The sequence below is a fragment of the Chelonoidis abingdonii genome, chromosome 24, assembly GCF_003597395.2.
Source record: "Chelonoidis abingdonii isolate Lonesome George chromosome 24, CheloAbing_2.0, whole genome shotgun sequence".
NCBI lineage: Eukaryota > Metazoa > Chordata > Testudines > Testudinidae > Chelonoidis > Chelonoidis abingdonii.
This window is the reverse complement of record NC_133792.1, coordinates 15133389-15144803: the sequence shown is the minus strand read 5'-3', so window position 1 is coordinate 15144803 and position 11415 is coordinate 15133389. Positions and strand designations below refer to the sequence as shown.

General features: G+C 51.2%; 1 protein-coding gene across 1 annotated transcript in view; it reads right to left on the bottom strand.

The window, feature by feature from the left end:
* Window positions 1-10357: 10357 nt before the first annotated feature.
* The window catches only part of ASS1 (argininosuccinate synthase 1), a 65389-nt gene continuing 64331 nt past the window's right edge, over window positions 10358-11415 (bottom strand). Inside the window, exon 15 of the mRNA XM_032797663.2 lies at window positions 10358-10637. Coding sequence (XP_032653554.1) covers window positions 10583-10637 — 55 coding nt within the window. The 3' untranslated portion in view covers window positions 10358-10582. The remainder of the gene's footprint in view (window positions 10638-11415) is intronic.

Sequence of the window (11415 nt, the reverse complement as noted above, 5' to 3'; positions counted from 1 at the left end):
TCTAAACAAAGCACACACACACACACACAAAACCAATCAGGAAGTTTATGGTTCCATCTTGCAAACAAGCAAAGGTCAGGGTGGGATTTCTGAGAGCCCCTCAACCTCCCTTCATGGTGCTTATTTTTTTATGGAAATATTGATTGAGATAAACCAGGGAGCCGCATTACATCTCCCACCGAGGTCAGGAGTTCAGCAGCACAGCTGCCAGCTCACCCAGCGGCCACGATTTAGACCTTCTCAATGTTGGTCAGCAGAAGTTATATTTGGTGGTGGTTTTCCCTTCGCCCTTGCCTCCCCGCCCCTGGAGAGCTCAGGATGGGGAATAGAAGGCGGAGAGGGCTTGTGAAGCTGGATACAACTCCTAGGGGCTGGGGCCAAAGTGCTTTCGCCAAGGGGAGCTAATAACAAATCGATGAGGGGCTACCAGGACACGCTGACCCTGCTGCTAAAACACGGTTTTAACATGTGACAATAAATCTGTGTTGTGGTCCCTCTGTGGGGGACGGGCCAGCAGTGGGGCAAGGGCAGGGGGGGACGAAGGAAGCTGTGCTAGTACATGGGGGAGAGGCAGATGGTGTCGGGGCAGGGGGAGGGGAGGCCTGGGACATTGACATTTCAGCTTGATTCATAAAAAATAAGAAATGCTCTTAACTAAACACAGTCAGCAGTGAGCCCAGCTCAGGGGAGCGAGGCGAGGCCAGAGGGCTCCGGCAGGCGTGTGTGGACAGCAGGACTCCAGGCTAGCAAAACCCTGGAGTAGACAGTCTTCTTAGAGCAGGGGTTCTCAAACTGGGGGTCAGGACCCCTCAGGGGGTCACGAGGTCACTACATGGGGGAGTCGTGAGCTGTCAACCTCCACCCCAAACCCCGCTTGCCTCCAGCATTTATAATGGTGTTAAATATATCAAACAATGTGTTTAATTTATTGAATGGGGGGGTCACACTCAAAGGCTTGCAGTGTGAAAGGGGTTGCCAGTAAAAAAGGTTTGAGAGCCACTATCTTAGAGGAACGTTGCTGGGTGGGGGGAGGAGGAGATTACCTAGCCTAGGTAGCTCCCTGCTGGGAGGGAGCTCCTACTCCAGACTGGGCCCTGTTACTTGCAATGGTGTCAAGGCCTGGCCTGAGCTAACATTAGCAGGTGCAAGCCATCATGTGAGGGGCTCTCCAACCCCACTGCTTGGAGAAAGGACCATCTTTCCTTGCGCTCCAACTCTCTCCACTAGGGCAGCTGCAGGGGAGTCTGAAACCCTGAGCAAGGATGAACAGCTCCTTGGAGACGAGGAGGAGCGCATATAATTGGCCACGAGGACACCACTCTGTAGCCCAGCATTGGGGCGTGAATGCTCAGGCCCATGGGGCTACACGAGACCAGCTCAGTGTCAACACGAGGTGGTGCTGCATTGCTATGAGCTCCAGCTGAACGTGCAGGAAATGGGCAGTGATTTGTGATATAGGACCTTATAGCTGTAGGGCCAGATCCTGGCCTGCTACCCCATCCCCTTTGTGCCACAGGAGAGCTTAACAGGACAGCTGGGAATCCCAAGGCACCATGCAGTTAGGCAGCCACACGTACCTAAATCCACTAGGGGTCTTCTCTGGGGAGGATGGGATTTCCCCTTCTCAGTCTCTGGGAATGGTGTCCAAGCCCTCTGTAGGACACGCCAGCGCCTTAAAGTTGGGAAAACAAGCAACAGTCCCACAGCGTCCTTCAAACTTTCCTCAATTCTTTGCAGTATCAGCCTGCGGTGTGCACAGCCAGCCGCAATTCTAGGCCTCATCTCCGGGGTGGGGGGAAGGGGACCTGCAGCCTCAATCTAACACAACGGGCAATACCCCTAAAACACTCTCTCTACAGCAACCCCTTTTAGGCCTTGCATTACTCCAACCCACTGCTGAGTGTGGGTCCCACTCCTCTCCTATTTATACACTCCTCCTTCTTCCCTGGAGTTCCCATTGGTTGCACCCTTGGTGAGTGAGTCTGGGTGTGTCCCACCCAGGTAGCTCTAAACAGGTAACAAGCCCGTCCAGTTTCTGGAAGCTGGATGATTCTGGCCTATCTGGCAAAGTCATCCCAGCTAGCTTCAGGTGTGTCTGCAGGCACCCAGACTCCCCCCAAAACAAAAGCAAGAATGTTGTAGCCTGCTGTCACTTCCCTTATTTGCACCACGAAATGCTGCAGTGCAAGGACACGGGCTTCACGTCCATCAGCTGCTGCCCGGGTAACACACAGCCAGCTGCACTGGTAAAGTATAGGGACAGACCTGCTGAGCCAGGGTCATGGGGCGGATGATGCAGCAGGGCAAGGGTTCTCCTACTCTAATTCATTGTAAGACAAAGAGGGAAAGTGTCAAATGTACCCAATGACTTAGGAGCCTTGGCCCCACTGACTTTCAGGGAGGAGGCTTAGATGCCTAACTACCTACAGCGCTTTTGAAAGTAATAATACCATACCTAGCTCTTCTGTGGCACTTTTCATCAGTAGATCTCAAAGCACTTCACGGCCATGACTGTATTTACCCTCAGAACATCCCTGGGAGACAGGGCAGTGCTGTTATCCCCAGTGCACAGCTGGGAAACTGAGGCACAGAGAGAGAGACACTCAGTGATGTGCCAAAGCTCAGACAGAAAGCCTGTTGCGAATTGAATACAGGTCTCCCAAGTCCTAGGCTAGCTCCACACACTGCCCCCAACTCTTTTAGGTGTGTTTACAAATGTGAAAAAGCCTCATCTCTCTAAATGCCCTCGAAGCTACTGGTGCTTGGGTCTCACAGTGCTTCATTCTGCAACTCACCAGCCAAGCTGGGCTCCTGAAGCCCTCCCCTCATGAACCATTCAGGACGTGGGACCCCTTTGGAAAGCGTTTAAAAAAGCACCTGGCCACTAAGCAGCATGAATGCTATGGCCTTGGCCTCACTGGACACAAAACAAACACACAGAATAGCCATAGAAAGGTTAACTTTATTTTAGCGATGGTGAAGTAAAAAAAACCAAAAACCTGCCCCCCCTGCCAGAGCTTTTGCCTCAGAGGAGGGGCACTACCCTTGTATTCAAGCCACAGCCCCGCTCAGGTAATTACATTCACCTTGAAGATTCAACTGGGCACGATCTGCTTCTTCATGTCCATGGAGCAGGTGTGTGGCTGCACAATGTTACACGCCTGCTGCCTTAGCTGGGGCTGCACCCTGGGAGGGGGAAGCTAGTGGGGTAGTTAAGGGTAAAGTCGGATAAGCCCCCTTCTCATTTGGGGACTAGGGAGTTTAGGTTAGGTTATCAATTATTGGGAGTGGACTACCTCCACCCTGATCGAATTGGCTCTGTCAACACTGATTCTCCACTGGTGAGGTAACTCCCTTCTCTTGGTGTGTCAGTATATAATGCCTGCATTTGTAATTTTCACTCCATGCATCTGAAGCAGTGAGTTTTACCAACGAAAGCTTATGCCCAAAGAAATCTGTTAGCCTTTAAGGTGCCACCAGCCTCCCTGTTGTTTTTGTGGATACAGACTAACACGGATAACCCCTGATACTTGATAGGTTAGGTTAGTTCACCCACTTTTTTTTTTTACTACCATGCCCCGGGTAAAGCTCTGGCTCATTCTCGTTCGCAGTCAATGTCATGCAGCTTGCGGAGTGCGTTTGGAGCTTTGGGTGGAAGGTGCTATAATTAGGGATGCTGGCCATTTAATTGCTCACATGCCACAACTGCATTGCGAGCTGTCCTGGTCCCGCTTTCATCACCTCCCTCCCGCCCCACTGAAGTGACCCGTAAAGAAACCCCACCATAGATTTCCCCATAATCATGTGGGTTGGAGCCAGAAGAGCGGGGGGGAAAAAGGGCCAGGTGAGAGCAACTCTGTGGAGGCAGCTCATGTGACCACAAAGGTCACTGCTGCAACCTTCGCTTGCACCCATTTGCCCTGAGAATTCGAGATGCAGAGAGGGTGGAGGCGCTTGGAACAGCAGGGGTCTGATTCTCCAGTTACCAGAGGCCAACAAAACCTACCTGTCCCTTCTGCAGCCTTCCGCCAATAACCATGTCTCTCATTCACCCTTCTGGGGTGGGGGGAGGGGCAGGCCAGAAGGAAGCCCTCACAAAGCACCAGTAGGTCACTGACCACTGCTATTGAGTGACCAGATGGACTTTCCCGCTCTGCAGTTCCAGCCTCCTGTGTAGGCCTCTTGTTTCTTTCTTCACTGCGGCTGAGCTTTGACTGTCTGTCCCCTCGGGGCAACCTTTTGTAATGGGGGTGCATATCTGCCCTGGTGTCTTTCTGATCCCAGGCAGCCTTCTCCCTCTACCGCCCATGGCAGCGCGTCCCAGGAACGAGCATAATGGGCTCTTTCAGGCCTCCCAGCCCCAGCTTTGGGAAACTCCCAGGGAGAAGCAAGAGGGATCCTTGTTAAATGTTTAGACAAAGGCACCTTGTTAAGGGGTTTACAAAGACGCCCATCGCCTGCGAAGCCGTTGGCTAAATGCACCCAACCCCACCGGGGAATTTTGCTCTTGTGGAAACGTAGAAACACACTTCACCACCATGCTGGGCTGCGAGTCCATGAACTGTGTGCAAGGCTCAGGGGCATCTCGTGTTAAGTCATTTTTAAAAATGGGACGTGGCTCCTAGGTCCCTTAGGTACTTTTGAAATGTTACCAAAAACTTTTGGTTGCTGTTATTCTGATCTGTATTCCAGTAGTCCCTGTCCCAACGCTGGAGCTCACTGTTCTAGGCACTGTGGGAACACCTACAATGACATGGGCCCTGTCCGGAAGAGCTTAATTATAATCTAGTCGAGATTACATGGCTGTTGCCTAACTTCTGTCAGTTCTGCAGTAAGTGGTAATAATTAACTAACAATTCTACTTAGCAGCACTCATGCAGGCTTTTTCAACCCATGACCTCAAAGCACTTTAGAAAGGCAGGGAAGAATCACTGTCCCCCTTTTACAGCTGGGGAAACTGAGGCACAGGGAATGTGACATGACCATGGTTACACAAGGCGTCACAAGCAGAGCCCAACCCTCCTGACGCCTAGGTCTGCGCTCTTACCACTAGACTACACAGCTCTAGCTGGGCCAAAATGTTACTCCGCCAAAACTCTCGCTCATGGAGCACAAGAACTCCTAGAAAGCTCTTATGGTCCCATGTTAGTGTCACTTGCCTACACAGTGAAAAACAACGCAGGCTGTCCACAGGAGCGCTAACACCATGCTTCTGCTCACCAGCAGCGGCACAGCAGGACCCTCTGCAGATGACAGGCTCCTGGTCAGTCAACTGCTGAGGAGGAGGATGCCGAGAAGCTGCGTCAGCTCAGGAGCACGGTAGCAACCCCATGCTCCCCCCGATGCCAGGAGCAGGTGTAGCCGCCGGGGCAGCAGTTTAGTGGGAGTGGTAGTCACCGTCTGTGCCACTGGACAAGGTGCACCTAGACTGGCCAGACAAAAATCATCCTCATGCTTTAGCTCTGAGTTTGAATTAACCTATAACCAATGGGGAGTGGCAATGCCAGCTGCTTGGCTGCTCCATGGCCAGTGCTGGTCCTTAATCACGAGTATCGTTGGGGTGCCAGCGCCTTCCTCGTTACCCAGGGGTGGGCGCTCAGGCCTTTGCTGTGGCTGATGGGCTGTTCAGCAAAGCCCCACTGCTGCTACGGAGGCTGCACCGTGATGCTCTGGGGCATTGGATCAGCTGCACCTGCATGGATCGTCCACCTGGGAACTGGGCCTTGTTCAGTTACTGGCTGTGCAGGGCCCACAGGTTGGTTGCTTTCTCTCTGATGGTAACTTCTCCTTCCTGTTAGTGGGGCAGCACCCCCCAAAGCAGAATAGCACCCCGCTAGCTTGGAGATGGCCCAGCATATCTGACAAGAGGTGTGCATGTTCATTCTGCACTGGCTGGAAGGAATCATCAATAAATTGGGCAGCTGCAGCTTTAAAGAAAAACGTCTGTTCTTCGATGAGCTGCAAGGCCTTGTGGCAGCCGGGAAGGAGAATGCTGGAGGACACCTGCAGAGATCCTGTACAGCTGGGGAAGATTAGCCTTTTCCACTAGACAAAACCCATTACCATGTTCCAATATACTATCACTTCCGCTAGGAGAGCCTGCAGATGAGATATCGATTGAGGTGACCCCTTCTCTCTAGCCTGAGACACGTGCAGATCAGCCTAGCCAGCCTGGGGTTAGAGCCAACAGGAAGGCCGGTCAGCTGCCAATTACCCACAGCTCTTTGGGCTTCCGTGTGCAGGGCTGTCTGCCAAAGCCCCCCTACGTGTGCTGCTGTCACAGGCCAGAGGGGGCTGGAGGAGCTGTAAGGAGCAAACCCTGGACTGGTGGGAGAGCAAGAACTGCTCCCTGGATTCAGAAGCTGGCCTCCACCACCAATTCCAGGGACGTGGACGCACGGGAGCTGGGTGAGTTAACTGGCTTCCTCTAAGTGGGGCAGGGGGCTGAAAAGAGCGAGGGTACGGTAAAGGGCGTCTAAATGTTCTCAAGCTGAGGCCAGCACTGGTCACGCAGTGGGGAGACAAAGGGAGCAGCTTTCCACTGCTGTTGTTTTTAACGCAGCGCGGCCGGCCATGGAGTTTGCAGATCTGCCCGGGCAAGGCTCAGTGGGATTGAAGACTGCTCAGCTCAAACTGGAGTATTGCACACTCAGCTCTGTGTTCCTCCCAGCCACACCGCTGCACTGGCCGGCCCTATGAGCCACATTTGGCCCCCTGACTGCACTGTGGCTTTCCCGTAGCTATGAGCTTGGAGGCTGCTGCAGGGAGGGAGGGACACCGCTAGCAGATGTTCTGCACAAGGAGCCACCTTGAATATTTGTGACCTGAACCACACTCAGCAACCCAACCGGCCTCCGTTAAAGGTCTTTGTGGGGTCCAGCTCCATGGGAGCTCCCAGCCTGGGCTCCTGGGTAGGGTGAAGGGATGTCGTGATAGCACAGTAACAAAGCAAGATACAACGTTACACACTCACCCAGCACCTTCCATCCACAAATCTCAACCCAGCCTAAATATCAAAATGTGCTCAAACAAAGGCCAGTGCAAATGTTGGGGCTCCCTAGGCACAGGTATCAAGTCACTGAGCAAGGAGATCGAGTCCTCCTCGATATAGGTCTGGTGAGATATCGGACTCAGTTCTTGGCTGGCTAAAATCAGAGAGATATTGGCAAAAGTTCAGAGCCAAGCCCTGGAATGATCCCAGCAGCTGGAAGGATGGATTTTTGGAAGAAGGATAAAAGGAGCTAGGTAGTATGTAGAGCCTGGCTAACCTGCTGTGACATGATGCCTACTTACAGCCACACGATGTGCAGACGTACCAAGGATGCAAAAAAATTAGAGAGGTTCGAGGCGTCATGGGCAGATTGTCAGGAGGAACGCCTCCCAACAAGGATGGAGACGGTGGTGTGATAGTCTCCAATAGGAAACGGAGGACGCTCCTTTGCTTGGGACCTGTAAACTTACCTGAACAAAGCACTAGAAGACATGCTGTGTAGGGCATAATACTGCACTAGTTAGTGGGGAAGAAGGGTGGATCATCTCCTGGGTCCCTTCCATCTCTAGGTTCTACAGTTGTAAGAGAATTCTCCATGGAAAAGATTTTTTTTCCCCTACAGGACTTCCAAAGGGCTCATGAGGCTAATGAGCCTGACCTCCACTGTAACGTGCTTTGAGATCTAGTGAGGAAAAGCACTAGACAAGAGCTGGCTATTGTTAGGTATTTGGATTCTCCGTCCCCCGCAAGCTCCATTTAAACAGCATGCACCTCACGCCGCCCACTGGCTGGGAGCTGCAACAGGAGGCTGTCACCGACATAGACCTTCCGAAGGTGACAAAATGAATGCAACAGAATGTACGGTTGGCTTCAACAGCAAAGAAAACAGGCAAGACTTTGTCTGAACCAAGCTGGTTCCCCTTCCCATGAGTTGAGATCAAGATCTACAGCTGTTGTTTTATGCAACGTGCCCCATTCTCAATTTAAATTAATCCCACCCTAGTGTCACGGCATAACCCAGTTAGCATCCAAATTGCATGGAATAAATGCTCCTGTGGCACTATCTGAACACCACCAAAGTCATTGTGCTAGGGGTTTAGAGGCCTTGGATTTAAGTGCATCTGTCAGATGATAACACAGGGATCTGAGGGAAACAGGCCGGCATTTGCAATAGCCATGCTAATGAGGCTTTCTAGAGCTCTGCTCTTGCTGGAACTTGAATGCAATATGGGTCAGATTTTCCAAAGCACTCAGCATCCGGCAGCTGCCGTTGTGCTACTTATGGTCAGATTGCTCTAAAGAGATCGGCACCCAACGTCTAAAGTCTGGGGCTGCCTCTCGCTGTGTCCGTTACACCAGGAAATGACATCCTGGAATAGCACACACGGTGTTAAACACCACTTAGCGGTCTGGAGCAAGGAGGACTGCCATGTTTAGTGTCACGGTAGTTCAATGTGTTCTAACAAGGAGGCATTTCCCCATCATCGACAAGATCAATCTGGAGTTCTTTCGTGCTTTTTTCAGATGATCCACTGGGCGTTGGTGATGTTCCTGATCCATATTTTGCTCCAACAGCCAAATCAGTGTGTTTTCAGGTTGTGTGTGTGTGGGGGGCGGGGGGGCGTTTATTGTAAGGATGCAAACCAGAGTAATAGGGTTGGACTGTCTCATTGTGCTTTGGCCACTCACAGCATCCCAAGTCTGTTTGGTAAAAACCTCTTACGGGATCAGTGACCATTTCAAGAGAGGATAGTCCAAGGTTCAGCACCTGCGCAAATAACATTATACGGCATTGGAAAGCTGGTGGCTCCAGCTTTCCCACAATGCACGGCAAATTTTTCTAATGATGGTGGGTGAGGAGGTATCAGAATGTGAAACTACATCTGTAGGAGTACACACGTGCATACTCTGCAGCATCTCTGGCTTGTAGCGTGGCCTCCAAGCCTATGCCACAGGGAGCTAAGGGTGCTTAGCACCAGGCAGGATCAAGCCCTTGTACTCTTACTCTGACAGGCCCATCCAGCACAACAGGAGGTAGCACAGCTGAAAATGGGTGCCGGTGAGATCGCCAAGAGCTCTGAAGGAGCCCACCTGAAAGGAAGGGTCTCTAAGGAAAATTTTGGAAAGAAGAGGGCTTGTTCCTGGCCATGGTAATTTTTTTTCCCTTGCACAGGGCATGGCATGGTAGGGGGATGGCAGGAGCATTCAGGGAGGAGGTTTGGAGGAGAGTTGTGCATACGGGTGCAGGGAGAGAGAGCTGTTGGCAAGGCAGAGTGTAGAGTGGCAGAACCCAAGGGAGCTCAGCCCAGCCGGGTGAACATCAGCAGTACGGTGACAAATCCGTAGTCACCTAGCAACTTACTATGCCCCAGCCCCCCAGAATGTCCTGGTGAGAGCTGGGCTGGAACCCAATTCATCCTGTTTCAAACACACAGTCCCTTCCCCCTGCACACCAAGAATTTCACAAGATTCAGCCAAGGTTTGGGCATTTATATGGAGCCTGAGACTAGCCTGAGGTAATGAAAAATTCTGGCAGGGATGGTAAACCTCCTGCAGCAGAGCTTAAGCCAGACTCTAACCATGAGAGCCCAAGATGAGCCCCAGTGTGGTGGCAGATTAGCCAACATCTGCTACTGTGGGGTTCAGGCATCTTCCTCTGAAGCATCTGGTCCTGGACACTGTCAGAGACAGGACAGTGGATGAGCTGGACCTTGGATCTAATCCAGTCTTTGTTTCTATTGTGCACTTCAAAGCAGGCTCGGTCAGTTTCACCTCCCTCTCCCCAGCCCCTTCCAGCGAGTGGTGTCCACGCTCTGCCACAATGCAGCCATGTCAAGCCTGCACCCGGGAATGACTGTATCTCAACGACCCCCTGCCCCCAAGATGATAAAACCTCCCTTTTAAATTGGAATTTAAATAAAAAATAATCATCCTAAGGAACAGAACATTCCTTCTGGACTCAGATTGAGTAAAAAAAAAGACAAACAAAACCAAACCCCACACTTTTAATTAAACAAACCCTAATTCTGACCCTTTGGCACTCAAGAGGATAAAGAGAGAAACAATGACATCCCCTTAATGACTTAAAAATCAAAAGCAGCACAGCAAGGATGGGAGTTTTGCTTCCCCATCCTTGGTGGCCTTTTAGCATTCAGCCAAGGAAGAAGCAGGTAAGTGGATTGTTTGGGTAGACTTCCTCTCCCCCTTCCCACTCCAATCAAAAGGTACATACTGGGACAAAAACGCGTGTCCTTCAGAGGCACTTAATCCACTGCAAACCTCAAAGATTGGCTCCGGGAACAGTTTGGCCATCTAAGTGCAGGAAGAACAAACAGCAACAATCAAATAATAAAACCCAACTCGGTGTAAAGAAACAAAATGCTGGGTTGTTTTAATTTCTTTTTTCCCTCCTCTCCTGCCTGACCCCCTTTTTATGTATTTCATTTCACTTGCTGCCGAAGCCTTGTAACAAAGCCATCACCTCCACGCCGACTCCGGGAGACGCGTTACAATTATAAATTACCAACACAATTAGTGCGAGCGCTTCGGAAAATTAGAAAGGGGAGTGAGAGCTCCATGCGCTATTGATTGCTATTCATTCTGCTTTGCCGCGACCTTGCTCTGAAGACGATGGTATTCCTTTAGCCTGTAAATCAGATTAAAAAAAAAATGAATTGTAAATTAACAGGAATAACACGCATTTCGAGTCAATTAATTTAGGCGGAATGAGGGGGTGTTGGGGCAAGCGTTTGTTAAGGCCTGTACAGTTTGATTTCTTTTTCCCTGCCCGTTAGTGTAATTAATTGATAATGGGGGGGTGGGAATGTTGTGCATTATTGTGGAGAACAAAGCAGTTAACAGGCAATGGAAGAAGAAAGCGCCCATTATGTAAATATGGTGTGTTTCACAGCATTCAAGGGGATTCACAGGGCCCGGGAGATAAGTAAAATACAGAGACTGGAGATAAATAGCTCTGAGATGCTCTGTAATCGCTCATGCAGGCCATGCGGCCTAGGTTGGGCTGAAGGCACTTGAGTGACCTCTGAGGGAGTAGCAATGAGCGGGCGGTTTTCTTCCTGCCCATGGGTCTCATCTACTGCCCTGGGACGGCCTGCCAGGGCAGCTCAGCTTCCAAGGAAGTCAGGCTCCGTTCTCCTTTTAACTTGGCATTAGATGTTGGGGGTTGGTGTCATACACCAGCTGGTGTGTCTCAGGCTACGTCTACACTGCAATTGGATCACTTTGCTCACCTCCAGCAGGCTATGTCTGCCCTGCAGTTGGAAGGGTGATTGCAACGCGGCTTAGCTTACCTGGGCTAGCTTCGCTGTAGCTAGCACAGCTAAGGCGAGCAGTGAAAACGAGGTGGCCCAGACTCCAGCCTGGTCTAGCAACCTGAGTACACACCCAGGGGGACCAGGTGGGCT